The sequence below is a fragment of the Falco rusticolus genome, chromosome 19 (assembly GCF_015220075.1).
Source record: "Falco rusticolus isolate bFalRus1 chromosome 19, bFalRus1.pri, whole genome shotgun sequence".
NCBI lineage: Eukaryota > Metazoa > Chordata > Aves > Falconiformes > Falconidae > Falco > Falco rusticolus.
The window spans coordinates 1,045,045-1,059,356 of NC_051205.1; the positions used below are offsets into that span (position 1 = coordinate 1,045,045).

Genomic DNA, 14,312 nt, shown 5'->3' on the forward strand with positions numbered 1-14,312 from the left:
AGCAGGTCACCCCCCAACCTCCAGCATCCCCCAGCTCCCGCGCCGCGGCAGGATGAGGGCCACCAAAACGGGGAGAAATTCCTCCCCCAGATCCCAGGAGCCACTGGTGGAGCGGTGCCCTTCGCCTCCCGCCGTCGGTGCTGGGGGGCACAGAGCACCCCAAGCCCCTGCTGCCGCCGTGGGAGGATGCTCCCCAAACCGCAGTAACGCCGCCGCTCCCGTTACGGAAAAACGAAACGGTTGGAACGGGTCTGTGAGCCAAGCGCCCCGCTGCAGCCGGGTTTTGTTGGCTTTTTCAAGATTTTAGGTTAATAGCGGGGGGAGCCGGGCGATGGTGCGGGGTAACCGTGGTGAGAACCCCCCTGGTGCCGCATGTCCCAGCTCTGGGTTCAAGCACGCCAGAACGGCTGCGGGTCGGGGGATGATTTCCTCGCTGTTTGCTCCGAGATGAGGATGAGCCACCCTGCGCGTCACCTCCGGGCGCTGGTGCCCACCCCGGGGTGCAAAAGCCCTTGGGAGCTTCAACTGGTGACACCATCACCGGGACCGTCACCGACAAGCATCTTCCCTGGCTTGACCTGAGCCCTCAGCATCACACCGGCCCCACCTCTGGAAAACGACCTGGATTTGTGGGGGTTTTAGATATACCTTAAATTATGTATGTTGTGGTATGCTAGAACCAAGCCTTAGGTAGCGGTGTAGTAAGGCTTCGGGTGATGCTCCGGGGTTAAGTACACTTCCACCGCCTCCGCCCGGATCGCATCCCTTCTCCCCGGGAAGGGCAGCGGGCAGGATCGGACAGGAAGGGATTGCATAGTTGTATGCCTTCTGAAAAACCAAAAATAAAACAAAATAAAATAAAATAATGAGGGAATGGTGTAAAGCTTTGAATTCTCGGTAATAACTCATGTTTTATTTTCACGTGGTAAAACGCTGAACCTTGCTCTATACAGGATCGAGTCCGGTTTGGGAGCTGTAGTTACGAAAAAAAAAAAAAAATTAGAATAAAAATAATAAATCTGTGCAAACATTGCAGTGCTAAAGTTAAACCCACCCTGCAAGACGTGAAGGGGAGCGTACGGCGCATCTGACGCCGCAGGGGCTGGGATGCGGGGGGAGAAGGGAACGTCATGGACCACATCGCATCAAGTTAGTTACGGGTTCGTGTTTTTTTTTTTTTTTTTTTAATTAACGTCTCGCTCTTTAGCCCTATTATCCAAAAAAATATCGTTGAATATTCCTCAGCCTAAGGTCGGTTACGTGGCTCAGCAAAATGGAGCCGAGTTAATTCGATTCAGCAGAACGGAGGTAGTACGGCAGTAGCTTTGCTCAAGTAGAAAAAAAAAAAAAAAAAGAATTATGGCTGGGGGCGCGCGGCTCCGGAGGGATGCGGGCGGCCGGATTGACCTCCCGGTGCCGCGGGATGCTCCGTGTCCGCGCTACCTGCCCGCGCCGACGGTTATTGCTGGCTGGAGACACTGACCTCGCTTCTCTCCCTTCTTACTAAGTCGGGTCGACCGCCCCGCGACCAGAAGGGTTTTTGCACATACTTCTGCAGGAAAAAAACAAAAAAACCCCTCCAAACCACTCGAGCACTGTGACCGCCCCCCCCGTCTCCCTCCCACCCCCAAGAAAGATTCAAAATAATATTTTAAAAACCCCAACCGGGTTAGAGCCCTGAGCCCGCTGCTGACAACGGCTCAGCAACATCCGACGGAGCCAGGCTCCGATGATTCAACCGAAAAAAAAATAACCAAAATCCCGATAATGTCCCAATTCCAAGTCCAATTCCAATGAAGTTTCGCTCAGTACCAGCAAAAAAAAAAAAAAAAAAAAAGAAGAAATATAAAATAAAACCGGGGTTCAAACCATAAATAATGTCGCGATTCAAAGGTTTGGGACGTTCAAACTGAACTCGCTCGATTCGGAGCGGTTAGTGACGGCAGAATCCGGCTGGAAGGACCCGGTGGGGGGGGCTGCTCCCCCTGCCCCCCCTCTCCGAAAGCTTTGGTCTGGTTTATTGGATCATTTTGAAGGATTCCCCCCCCCCCCCCCAACTTTTCCACCCCGTACTCCAACCCAAGCACGGCCTCTGCTAATCCTGCTCGCCCCTCGCCTGAAGAAGCCTCTTAAAAGCATCCTCCTCCCTCCGGCAGCGGCTCTGGGAGCGGGGGGCTGCTTTGCCTCCCCCCGCCCCCCCTTTCCCCGCATCGCCTCCATCACCTCAGCCAAACCCCCATTTCTCAGCCCTCCGGCCCGCTCCCCTCCTTCCACAGGCAGGGAAAGGAGGGTGGAGGGGGGATGTTTAACAACAAAAAACAACAAAACCCCAATATTATTGCATTCCCCATCTCTCAGGGGTCCCAAGGTGGGCGCCGGGGGCAGCGCTCAGAACCTGTGCCCCACAGCCTCCCGCTCCTTGCGCTTCAGCTCCTCCTTGTAACAGCAGGAGCAGAAATTCCCAGTTTCTGGATGTCCATAAAAACTGCAGTTCGGCTGCTTGCATTTGGTCTGCTGCACGTTATAAAGCAGCCGGCTTTTATTTTTATCCGCCGACGTCCCTTTCTGCGCGCTGTCCTGCTCCGGGGGGTCCCTGTAGCCGTTGCTGTGCGGGGGGAGGCAGGCTGAGCCCACCGGGAGGCTGGGATGGATGTCCATGTCCGTGGGGGAGAACCTCCCCAGCTGGGGGGGGCTGCTTTGGTGGGGGTTCGCCCGCGCCTGGGGGCAGTGCCGGGGTAAGGTGGCGTAGGGAGGAAGGCAGGACCCCCCGGCTACCTGCCGCCGGCCATCTGGGTAGCCGGGGGGGTGCGAGCCCTCCCCCCCGCTGACCAGGGAGGGTCTGGGAAAGGTGAAAACGCCCGAATAGCCAGAGGGAAAAGCCGTTATTTTAGCGCCGACGGCCAGATCCGGGGTCTGGAGGGGGTAGGCGGGGGGAGGCGGGGGGTAAGCGGGGCCGAGCATCGCTTCCTCGCCCTTGTGGGCGCTCGCCTCGGGCTCCGGCTTCTTGGCAGGGGCAGCGCTCCCCAGCGCCTTCTTTTCCACCTCCTTTTGTTTCTGCTCGGCCAGGAAGCGTTCCTCGGCATCCAGGAGGTACCTCTGGATCATCTCCTCCTGGTACTGGTGCCGGTTGCTGGTCTTGAGGTGGCCGGCAAAGATGAACTTGCGCTCCCCCTGCATGGCAGCGCGCAGGATGCTCAGGCTCAGCCGGACGTCGTTGCTGTACTTGTAGGGGTCCGACGGCTTTTCGGGGGGTGCTTTACCCGGGCAGCTCTTCTCCACAGGAGCTGACAAGTCTCCTTGGGAAGATTCCTCTTTGCTGCCTTTCCTTGACTTCAAGGATCCTTTCTTCTTCTTCTCCAGGGTGTCTCCCTGCCCGTTGCTCACGCCTCCCTTCATCGTCTTGGGGTGCATCAAGCCGCCCATGTTCTTTTTTAGCTTGCTTCCCAAAGTCTTGCCAAAGCTGCCCAGCTTGTTGGCAACCGAGTCTGCCCGTTTTTTATCTTTTTCCTTCTCTTTTTCTCGGTCTTTCTTTGGTTTCTCTTTGTCCTTGCAAGCCCTGCCGCCGCCGTTGCTTGCCGAACTGCTGCAGACCGACTCCTTGTCCGACTCGCCCGACTCCACAGCTGAACGAGCATCGTCGCCCGCGGAGGCTGTAGGGGATTCCGGCTGGGCCAGAGGCGCCTAGAGAGAAAGAAAAAATAAACACAAAGTCCAGGAAATTCCTTGGATCAGAGTTTTCAGGCTGAAACAGAGGCGGCGGCGCTTGCTCAGGGAACGGAGGGGACAGTGTTTGAACGACCCTCAGCGTCACATGCAGGTCTGCAACGGTCTGACCTCGCTGGAGGTTTCATGGGAAAAGCTGGAAAACGAGGAGGGGGCACCAAAAAATCCCCACTCTGGTCACCCAAGAGTGCAGCGGGCACCCGTCTCCCTGGGGTCACGGCATCCTTCAACCCCCTGGGGTCACGGCATCCCCCATCCCCCTAGGGTCACAGCATCCTCCATCCCCCTGGGGTCACGGCATCCTCCATCCCCCTGGGGTCACGGCATCCTCTGTCCCCCTGGGGTCACGGCATCCTCCGTCTCCCTGGGGTCACGGCATCCTCTGCCCCTCCTGGGGTCACGGCATCCCCCGTCCCACTGGGGTCACGGCATCCCCCATCCCCCTGGGGTCACGGCATCCTCTGTCCCCCTGGGGTCACGGCATCCCCCTGGGGTCACAGCATCCTCCATCCCCCTGGGGTCACGGCATCCTCTGTCCCCCTGGGGTCACAGCATCCTCCGTCCCCCTGGGGTCACGGCATCCTCTGTCCCCCTGGGGTCACGGCATCCCCCGTCCCCCTGGGGTCACGGCATCCTCCATCCCCCTGGGGTCACGGCATCCCCCGTCCCCCTGGGGTCACGGCATCCTCCATCCCCCTGGGGTCACGGCATCCCCCGTCCCCCTGGGGTCACGGCATCCTCCATCCCCCTGGGGTCACGGCATCCCCCGTCCCCCTGGGGTCACAGCATCCTCCATCCCCCTGGGGTCACGGCATCCCCCGTCCCCCTGGGGTCACGGCATCCTCTGCCCCCCCTGGGGTCACTGCATCCCCCTGGGGTCACGGCATCCTCTGCCCCCCCTGGGGTCACTGCATCCCCCATCTCCCGCATCCCCAGTCGGGCTGGGATGGGGACAGATGCCGGGATTTTTCAGCAAAGCAGCTGTGAGCATCAGAGAGTCTCAGACAGACCAAACCAACTCCCCTCAGAAGAGGGACACCCCCCCCCCAGCCCCCCTGTGCTGTCCAGCAGCCCCCACCATCCCCCAAAGCACCACCCACGGAGATTTGGGAAGCGGATGGGAATTTTCCTGCTGAGGAAAGGTCCTGGGAAAACTGTACATCTCAAGGCAGCTCCCGGTGGCTGTAAACCCGGGGTCCAGGTTTGCGGGGGAGGCAGCAGCATCACCTGGCTGCCAGCCCCCACGGGGGGCACGGGGGCTGCGCTTCGCGTGGGCAAGGGGAGTGAAAATGGGGATAAAAAACTCCAGGAAAAAAGGGGCACCCACAAAACCCGAGTGGGTTATCTGCCCAGAGCAGCGTGAGCCGCGATTCCTGCGGCACAGCCGGTCCCACGGGAAGGGCAGGACAGCGGGGGGACGCCGGCTGCCCTCCAGAAAGGGGGTTTCAATAATTCAGGAGTTAATAAGATACCCCCCCGTCTCTTTACCTGCGTGTCACAAGGCAACGTGATCCATTTCACATTCATGTAGCTGTGCAGCAAGTGCAGCTTCGCTTCCAGCGATAACGTCACACTAGAATTTAAAACCAGGATAACAACAACGACAAAAAAAGTGAGTTCAAGTTTCATTTTAATAACAGGTTCTCCGCTCTGTATTTACAGCTATTTGCCCGTTGTCTTTCTGTTAAAAATGATGTTTGAACACAGCAGGTTGTAACAGTGAGACCAAAGGGGACGTTTTTGCAATCTCCAAAGCTTTCGGTTAAAAGCTCAATGGATAATTAAGATTCCTGAAGGTCAAAAATCAAGCTTGCTACAGATTAAACCCAACTCAAAGAATGATCTTACCGATAACACGAGATAAATAACAAAAAAGCAGATGTCACAGATCTAAATCGAGCCAGTTTCAAAATGATTCTCCTCCCCACAAAAACAACTTCAGAGAAAAGTAAAGAAAGATGTTTTCTCAAAAATTTCCACGGGTAAAAATCATTTGTTCCACTAAAAACAAAGGGACAGAGTCTTTTTGACCGGCTCCAAACCCCTCAAAAATGAGACACCGCAGGGGTAAAAGCCATGCTGAATTTTAATGCTTTGGTCTCGGAACTTTCTAGATTTCCTGGCCCAAAGTCAGATGCACAAGTCACTACGTTTGGCTGGGTGATGGGAAACTCGCGGCTCCCACGCCGTGGCATGGCTTGCCCGTAATCCCCGGCAGAGTTAGGAAGGGTGGTGGAGCGCCAGCTGCCCTCCCAGTCCTCCCAGTTGCAGGGAGGTCCGTCAGCTTTGAGTGGGGCCAGAGGGATGGAAAAACCCACCCATCCGTGGTGTAAACGCGACAGCCGCGCCGGTCCGTGGACAACCAACCTGGCCAGCTTGACGTTGTCGCTGTCGTCCTTCCCCCACTGCCAGTCCTTCCCCGGATCCACGGCGAAGTGCACGGGGAGCAGCTTGTGCTCCGAGTCCGTCAGGGGGATCACGGCTGCAGGAGGGACAGAAAGCCCACCCGTGACAGGGCGGACAGCCCACCCGTGACGGGGCACAAAGCCCACCCGTGACGGGGCGGACAGCCCACCCGTGATGCCTGGAAGGACAAACCTGCCCACCAAGCACGTCACACGCTTGGCGGCTGCCAAGGGTTGGGGTCATGGAATCAGCACAGCGTCGCCGGGTGGTTTGGGTGGGGAAGGACCCTAAAGACCCCCCAGTGCCCCCCATGCCCTGGGCTGGGACACCTCCCGCTACAGCGGGTGCTCAGAGCCCCGTCCCGCTTGAACTGGAGTGTCCCCAGGGACGGGGCACCCACCGGGACGGGGCACCCACCGCCTCTCCGGGCAGCCCCTGCCGGGGTCCCACCACCCTCGGCGCAACAAATTCCTTCTTCACCCCCAGCCTGAATCTCCCCTTTTCAGTTCAAACCGTCCCCCTCGTCCCCCGCGCCGGGATAAGGTCCCCCCGGAGCCCCCTCCCCTCCGGGCTGAGCCCCCCACCCCAGCCTGGCCGCGCAGCAGAGGGGCTCCAGCCCTCGCCTGGGTCCCTGCCCATCCCCAGGACCCCCCAGCTGCATCGCGCTGACACGACACCGATCTCCCTTATCACCCACCTTGATCTTTCGTGGTTTCCTTCTGCTCCATGGACACCAGGGCAGAGAAATGGGCTTGGTCGTACGCCAGGACCAGCGGAGAACGGTGGCATTTGTTGGCTGGTACCTCCAGGGGAAGGTAGATCCCTCCAAAGGGAATAGGGGCAAAGGCTGGAAGGGAAGCGGGGTGGTTAGTTTTCGTAACAGCTTAAAAAATTACAAATTGTTGATACTGAAACTGCTCCAGAACGAGCCATTTGCTTCATTCAAGGTTTTCCCCTGCAATTACCTGCCGGCTCAAGGGAGGCTAAAAAAAGAAACCACAACCCAAAAGAGACATCTATTTTCCACCAGGAAGAAGGCAGCTGCAAAATGAAACTATTTTCTATAGTTTCTACAAAAATAAAAACTATTTTCTATAAAAAAAAAACAAACCACCCTTCTTCGCTCTTCCGCAAGGCAACTTCAAATTTCGCGCACGCAGAACGACGGTAACGGAATCAAATATTTTGATGGGAAATTAAGTCGGTTCATGGAACAGATGACAGGCAGGGATGGAATTTCCCCTCTCTACACGCACGTGTGGGGGCAAAAAAGGTCGGGAAAAGCCCCGAGCGTCGGGCAGATGCTCTTTGGAAGAGCACGAGGTCAGGCTGGGGTGCTGAGCCCTCCATGGGGGTCACCCGCAGCCCCCCCCGCGCCCCACGCTCTGCCCCTCATTCAAAATCCGGCTCCACCGAGCAAAAAGACCCCGTGAAATGTGGGGTGGGAGCCTGCACCACCCCCCGGGACCGGGAAACCGCGCGGGTGGCTCTTGCCTTCTCCCCCCGAGTCCCGCAGCATCGTGTCCGCCACCACCACGATGGGTCGCTTCAGCACGTGGGCGAGGACAAAGACGTGGAACTCCTCCAGGCTCTCGTACACCGGCTCCTCCGAGCTTTCAACGCTGTTGGGAAACAAGAAATTAATTTTTTCAACACTGTTGGGGAAACAAGAAATTAATTTTTTCAACCCTTGGGAACATTGAACCGTTGCTTTTAAAAAAAGCACAAAATGAGGTTTTTGTAGGCAGCCGCGCAGAGGCAGATTATAGGAACAGCGTTACGTTTGATTACTAATCAAACTACGTCTAATTTGGAGATTTTAGATAGAAATCTGAAAAAATGTCCTATGCCACAGCACGGATCTGTACCCAGGGAATACTGCGCGGCACTCCTGGAGGCTCCTACCTAAAGAGCCTCGGATGTGTAAATCCAAGTATTTTCCAGTATTTTCGCACGTGGTATTTGTCCGGGGCGGCTGCGGCGATCAAACCCCTGAAATACGGAGCGAGCAGGGCAGACACCCTCAGCTTTTCTCCCTCCCACGTTGGAGCTACCAGGGTGCCGCGCCGGGCGCAAGGATTAGGTTTCTATTCCCTCTATCGCTGCCGCTTCCCGCGATGCTCCACGGGCATCTCGCTCTCAGCATCCTTCACCCTTCCCCTGCAACCCCCCCTGGACAGGAGCAAAGCAGCAACCCCCAGCCCCCTCATTGGGAATGAGCCCAGGAATGTCTTGGCTGTGTTTTGTATCCTGCCGTATTACTTTTCAGCGCGGTCCCCTCCACGTACCCCCCGCAGCCGCCGCCGTTGGTGCCGTAGTGCACGCGAGGCTCGCTGGATGCCAGTTTGATCAGCTCGTTCCACTCCTTCTGCCACTCCTCTTCGGTGTAGACGAGACCAGACTGGGAAAAAAAAATGGAAAAAAAAAAAGCCCAAAACAACCCTAAATCATCCAAGTAAATATTTTCCAATCTCCGCCGTGCGGTTTTATACAGGCAGCCACAATTTTTCTCTAAGGATTTATGCAAAAATCATCAATTTGTTATGCAAAAAAGCGCACGTTTCCAAATCCGCGTTCCCCAGCCAGCCGGGAAGATAATTTGCCTAAATGAAAATCTGCCTTTCTGCGGGGTGGAAGGCAACACTGCAACCCACGGAATGCGAGGAAACCTTTCCTCTTCCACTAAATCCTTCCCGTATTAATGAGGACACGACCTATTGGCAACAAGCAGCGGGACGGATAATTGGATTAGCTAAAATACAGAATTTATTTCCCTTCAAAAAGCGACAGACGACACCAGAGCATCCATAAATACTCGATTTGAGGGTTGATTCGGTATCTCAAAACACGGCGAAGCCACGGTTTACTCGTGCACCCTCACATTACAGTTGCAAAACGTCCCTTCCTCCTCCTTTCCCGGTGGAATTTCCCCCAAATAAATTCTCCCCGATAAATGAATCCATTCAAAAGGATCTTTTTCCCCCCAGGGGCAGCTCCAGCATCTGGATGCAACACCCCGAGTCCTCAAAGCTGCCCAGACGGCCGCTCCAGCCGCACAGTAGAAGCGCCCGACGCTCGGCTCTCCGCTTTGTTCTAGGTATTAATTCGATTGCTCCGCTCCCGCTGACGCCGTCGGCTGAATCCTGTCATCACTGCTCTAAAGCTCACGTAGCAAAGCGGCGAGAATACTGCGCAGCCCGCACCTACCGCCCGCGCTGAGGACCACAACCACGACCCCACCACATCCCACCCCTCCGGGATTTTCCAGTCCTTTTAAAATCTGCGGGTCACGGTGCTCCTAATTCTGGAGCCGGCAGTTGAAAGAGCTGCATAAAAGCTGCTTTTAACGGCACTAAAATCGCTGAGTATTTATTAACGACTCTGCTTCAACCCGGGAAATACCGATATTTTTTTTTTTGTGCCCTTCCAAAAATAAAAAGGAAGCTGGAGAGTAAACACCATCCTTCAGCATCAGGTGGAAACAAACGTTCACCCCATTTCCAAAAGCACCTCGATGTGATAAGTTCCTGAATTTCCTCCCTTTTTTTTTTTTTCGGTTTTTTTTTGGTTTTTTTTGTTTTTTTGGTGGAGGATTTTGCTCCACTGCAATGCACCTTTCCTGCTGGAGCAACCGATGCTGCAGCATCGCTCAACACCCAGCACGGCCATCGCATCCCGTCAATATTTTCCATCAATCCTGGACATCACGTGGTTCTAATAATTTTCCTACATTGTCAAAAAGGGAATTTTGCCACAGCTGAGATCGGAGCACATGTCTCCCTGTGGCGCGGCCAACCATCGCAAGCCAAGGGGGGTGCCCGAAATTCCAATTTATCGTGATAGGAAGCACCTCCCATCCCCACGGGATATTTTATCACGACCTCCCCCCTCTGTGTCTCGTCCAGCTCCTACCTCCTTGTTCTGCTGTGTCTGCTGCCAGCGCCACCTCCGCTTCAGGGCTTCCCTCTCCACGCCTTTATCCATCAGGGTGTAAAGGGATTTGCGAAGCATGAGATCTCGGTCGTGGAAACCCCACATACCTGCGCGGGGGAGAGAGGGACAGCGGTGGAGGATGAGCCGCAGCCGGCACCGGCATTGCTCCATCCATCCGCCGAGGTCCGGCGACCCGCCACGAACCGGGGGAAGTGGGAAAACGGGGAAACTGAGGCAGAGAAATACAAATTTCTCCATCTCCTGGTTCAAAGCCTGCATTTTCCAGTGTGCTCAGGCAGCCAAGCAGAGATGCCGCCCCCCACCCTGCTTTCGACTCTACGGCATCTCAAGGATGCAATAAAATATTTGTTCCTGACATCCTGGGCTCCCTTACACCACCGTCTGAGGGGAAAGCAAGGCTGGGCAAAACGAGACCGCGGTCTGGAATAACAAACACGAAGGAAACACCCGACCCCGCTGATTTAGAAGCCTGGAAACCTCCAAAAATTTACTACGGTCACACTTGACAGGATGAAGTAGCCGGAGAGAAACCCGGGCTCTCGGGGCTCCAATGTGCGAGAGGAGGGAAGGGGCGGCTCCGTTATTTCACGTTTCCGTCAGAAATACAGGGAAACTTGCCAAATGGATGGGGAGAGGGATTTTAGAAGGACACAAGCCACTGGCAGCCTGTTCCCTTCCACCCGTTCCTCTCCCACAGAGCCTGACCGCTCGCACCTACTGCTGCCGTGGCCAGGATGAGCGGCAGCATCCCGGTTTCCCATGGGAATGGATGCATCCTGCTCCCCCCAGGGTGGTCCTGGGCTCTCCTCTCCGCAGAGCCACCTCCACCCCACAGCGCCCTCGTTTCGCCCTGACCCCAGCCCGGCTCTTACCCAGGGAGGCGGCGTGGAGCAGGCAGTTCCCGTCGCCGGTGGTGGCCAGTGGAAGCAGCCGCTGGCAACTGGGATCCACGTTTGCCCACCAGTTCAGCCGACCTGCGGGAAATGTTGGAGAGCGTGAGAATGGGGCCCGGGACACCACGTGGGACCGGGGCGTTCACCCCCTCCGAAAACGCCGCTGAGGATGGAAATCCGCTTCCCATCTCCCGGGGAGCGCCCGGCGAGAGGAGCCGCTCGGTACCCACCGCCTGGCTGGAGGGAGGATGGAGCCAGGACGGCGATAAAGCACCAAAAAGGGGAGAGCGGAGCTGCAAAACCTTGTGGGGAGATGAGGAAACCGCTGGGCTGAACTCAAGGTCATGTAAATTAGAATTAATTAGAAACAGGACCCAGCCCAGCCAGGACTTGAACCCAAGCCCCGCGTCCTCCTCCCTACTTATTTCAAAATAAATTGTTATTATTTCAAAAAAACCCCAAACCCCATCACCAGGCTGAAAACACTTTTCAAGTGCTCGGCACCAACAGTGCCTGAGTTCATAACGGCTTTTTGTTTCTTCTTGTAACCAAATCGCTCCTATTTAAACCACCCCACCACGGCCCCTTCTCCCGAGGTACAATTCTCGGGGATTTTGGCCGATCCTGGCAGCTTTAGCAACGCAAACACAAACCGACGGTGCTTTACGCCCTGTAAAACCGGCAGCTTTTTGGTAATATAAGGCCCTCGCCGTCATTCGAGCGAAGAGCATCTAAAAATAGAAGCTGGGAAAAAAATTAACACGCAGGCTGCGGTCCAGCACAGCATGACCGGAGGTTAAACATTTATCAAGGAGACAAAGTTGGGCTGAATTTGGACTTTGAACTCACAGCCCAGCCCGTGCCCTCAAAAAACCCAGTGCTGATGAGTTTTGGCTCCTGATTTTCTTTTTTTCCAGTAGCTTTTCTGCTGCAGATCCTGTGCAACAGGCAGCTGCGTTGGCTGGTTGGTGCCGTCCAGGCTTCCGACGCGTTGCATTTCACTTGCTCTTGCAGAAACCCGGCCCTTTTCCCCAGCGTTTCCAACAAATCCCAGCATGGTCCCTGCTCAACCACAGGATTTCTTGAAATTGTTTGCACAACCTCAGCGACAGCAGCTGTGGAAGAGCTAAATACGGAAACCTGAGGTTTAAACACCGATAAACACAGGAAAAAATAAAAAAAAGCAGAGCTGACTGCAACGCCAGGCACCGGGGTAATGTCTTTTCTCGGCATCGGGAAAGGAACCCGTTGGAGTTGAAAAGCGTTGAGGACGCAGCCCCGGGACAATAGCTCTGCTCGGAAAAGCCGGCTATTTTCCCTCGATACAGCTCCTGGCACGGCGAAGCCGCGAGCCTGCGCCACGTGGCGCGGGGCCAGAGGAGCAAACGGGGCAGCAAACCAGCGTCCCACCAACGGCAGCGCCGCGCCGCCGCCGCTTCACCCCTTTCACGTCGCTCCCGGAGAATTCCCTGCTCTTTTCCACGCGGGGGGTGGGTCGGGGGTGTCTGCATCCCTGGTTGTGCGACCTTCTGCTGAGCTGAGCCGGGTCCGAGCCGCAGGGGACGCACCTGGGGGAGGCATTTCAGTCAGCGGCGTGCGGTCGATGCTGCACCGTGTGCGCCGCCCCCCGCGATTTGTACAGCTTTCCAGTTACGCAAGAGAAAACCTCTCGAAAGAAACCGCATTCCCCAAAGCCTTCTCCAAATGTTTGGCTCCTCTCAAGGCGGTGGAAAGGCCAAGAGGCCCCATGGAAGTATTTAAAACAACACATTTCTCTGCATGAGGTTGTTAGGGGTCAGCCCTGAATGCACTACGAGAAGGATAACGGGATGGAAGAGCGCGAGGGACCCTCCTGCCATCGTCTCTCCTGTGCGACTGAAGGAGTCCGCCGGCAGCAAGAGGCTTCCCCTGCACCCAGCACCACGCTCTTACGGGGTCCAGTTCTGTTCCACGGCTGGTTTTGCTACCAAACATCTATTCGAGCTCAGGAACCTGCACGCAAAAGGTGCACGTTTGGGAAAATACCGTCGTTTCTTCTACCAGAAACCACCTAAATAGGTCACGGCGCTGGGAAGGCACAAAGCCAGCGCTCCTGCCGGCCTGAAGATGAGGACTGACTCATGGCAAACCCCCATGGCTCTCCTAAGGCTAGCAGGGAACCCAGCGCCGTAACGCCGCCGTCATCCTCCTCGCGTGACGAAGGCAGCGTTCCCAGGGATGACCTGGCCTCCCGCTCCCGAGGATGATGTGACAGATCCACCACCACCACCCCTGTGCCGTGCCTGTGGACCGAGGGGGTCCTTCCCCTCCGGAATCACCGCTGGGGGAGGGGGAGCAGGCCTGCCACCTGCAAGTGGGCTACAAAAAGAGACCCCAAAAAAAGGAGCGTGGCTAGAAAAAGCGGCACCTGTGCTGGAGCAGGCTCATTGCATCTGTCTAAAACGAAATAATTCATCTGTAGCCTCCTTACTTCATCCAGAGCCCACCTCTTTGTCGGAAACACGTGCAGAAAATATTTCTGTTTTGGGATCTGGCAGCAACAAGAGCTTCTTTAGTGTCTTTACACACGGGCAGCTGCTTGGCCCCATGTTTTGGGAAGGACGGGAATCGCAGGCTTCCAAGCAACCCCGCCGTGGCTGTGACCACCGGCAGCGCGCGTCTCGCCGGCGAGGATGACAGCGGAGAGGCCGCCGGCAGCGCAGCAGCAGCCCTGCGCACGGGCAGCGGTCCTTTGCAGAAGGCTTCGCCCACCTCTGGCAGCGAGCGGAGCCAGACGCGAGCTCGTCTCTCCCGTGGAGGGAACCGGCGCGGCCGATGACTTAGGGCTGAAAATATGCGCAGGTTGGGAAGGCAGAGCGGGGTACGTGTACACACGCGCCTCTGCTCACGCACGGGCTCAACCCAGGTCAAAAAGCTTCTCCAGACCGGGCTGATGCATTCCCGAGGCACCCAGTGCTTTGATCGCCTGCTCCGAGACGCGGGACATTTACACCCCAAGAACGAGGAACCCGCGGTGCCATCCCCGCAGCGAAGCCGGCACGCCGCTCCCCTAACTCAGCAGATTTGAGCAGTCCACCTAAAGACCGTCATTAAATATGAGTCTGAAGCAGGAGGTTTCTGCCCAGGACGCTGGGGGGGTGCTGGAGCCGTGCCTGGCACTGCGTCCCTGACCCCGAGGAGCAGCCTGACCTCCAGCCAAGGTGAAGCCATCGAACCCAGGGGTTTCCTTCAGCTCTTCCTGATTTTTTTATTTTTCCAATAGCCTCGGGCAAGGCACCGCTGCCTGCTCCTCCACGCGCTAAACCACTCCGCACCTTCAAAACAGAGGGCAAGGCT

The 14,312-nt window shown here is 56.5% G+C and overlaps 1 protein-coding gene across 5 annotated transcripts in view; it reads right to left on the minus strand.

Annotated features, from left to right (window-relative positions):
• Positions 1-1,166: 1,166 nt before the first annotated feature.
• The window catches only part of OTUD7B (OTU deubiquitinase 7B), a 33,658-nt gene continuing 20,512 nt past the window's right edge, over positions 1,167-14,312 (minus strand). For 3 of the 5 annotated variants that reach the window (XM_037411978.1, XM_037411981.1, XM_037411980.1), the window contains 8 exons: positions 10,956-11,057; positions 10,042-10,169; positions 8,418-8,530; positions 7,624-7,751; positions 6,827-6,976; positions 6,091-6,205; positions 5,212-5,296; positions 2,389-3,681 (listed from right to left, as the gene is read on the minus strand). In XM_037411978.1, the coding sequence (XP_037267875.1) occupies positions 2,389-3,681; positions 5,212-5,296; positions 6,091-6,205; positions 6,827-6,976; positions 7,624-7,751; positions 8,418-8,530; positions 10,042-10,169; positions 10,956-11,057 (2,114 nt within the window). Of the gene's footprint in view, positions 3,682-5,211; positions 5,297-6,090; positions 6,206-6,826; positions 6,977-7,623; positions 7,752-8,417; positions 8,531-10,041; positions 10,170-10,955; positions 11,058-14,312 lie in introns of all 5 variants that reach the window. The other 2 variants (XM_037411982.1, XM_037411983.1) reach the window with 1 other exon arrangement.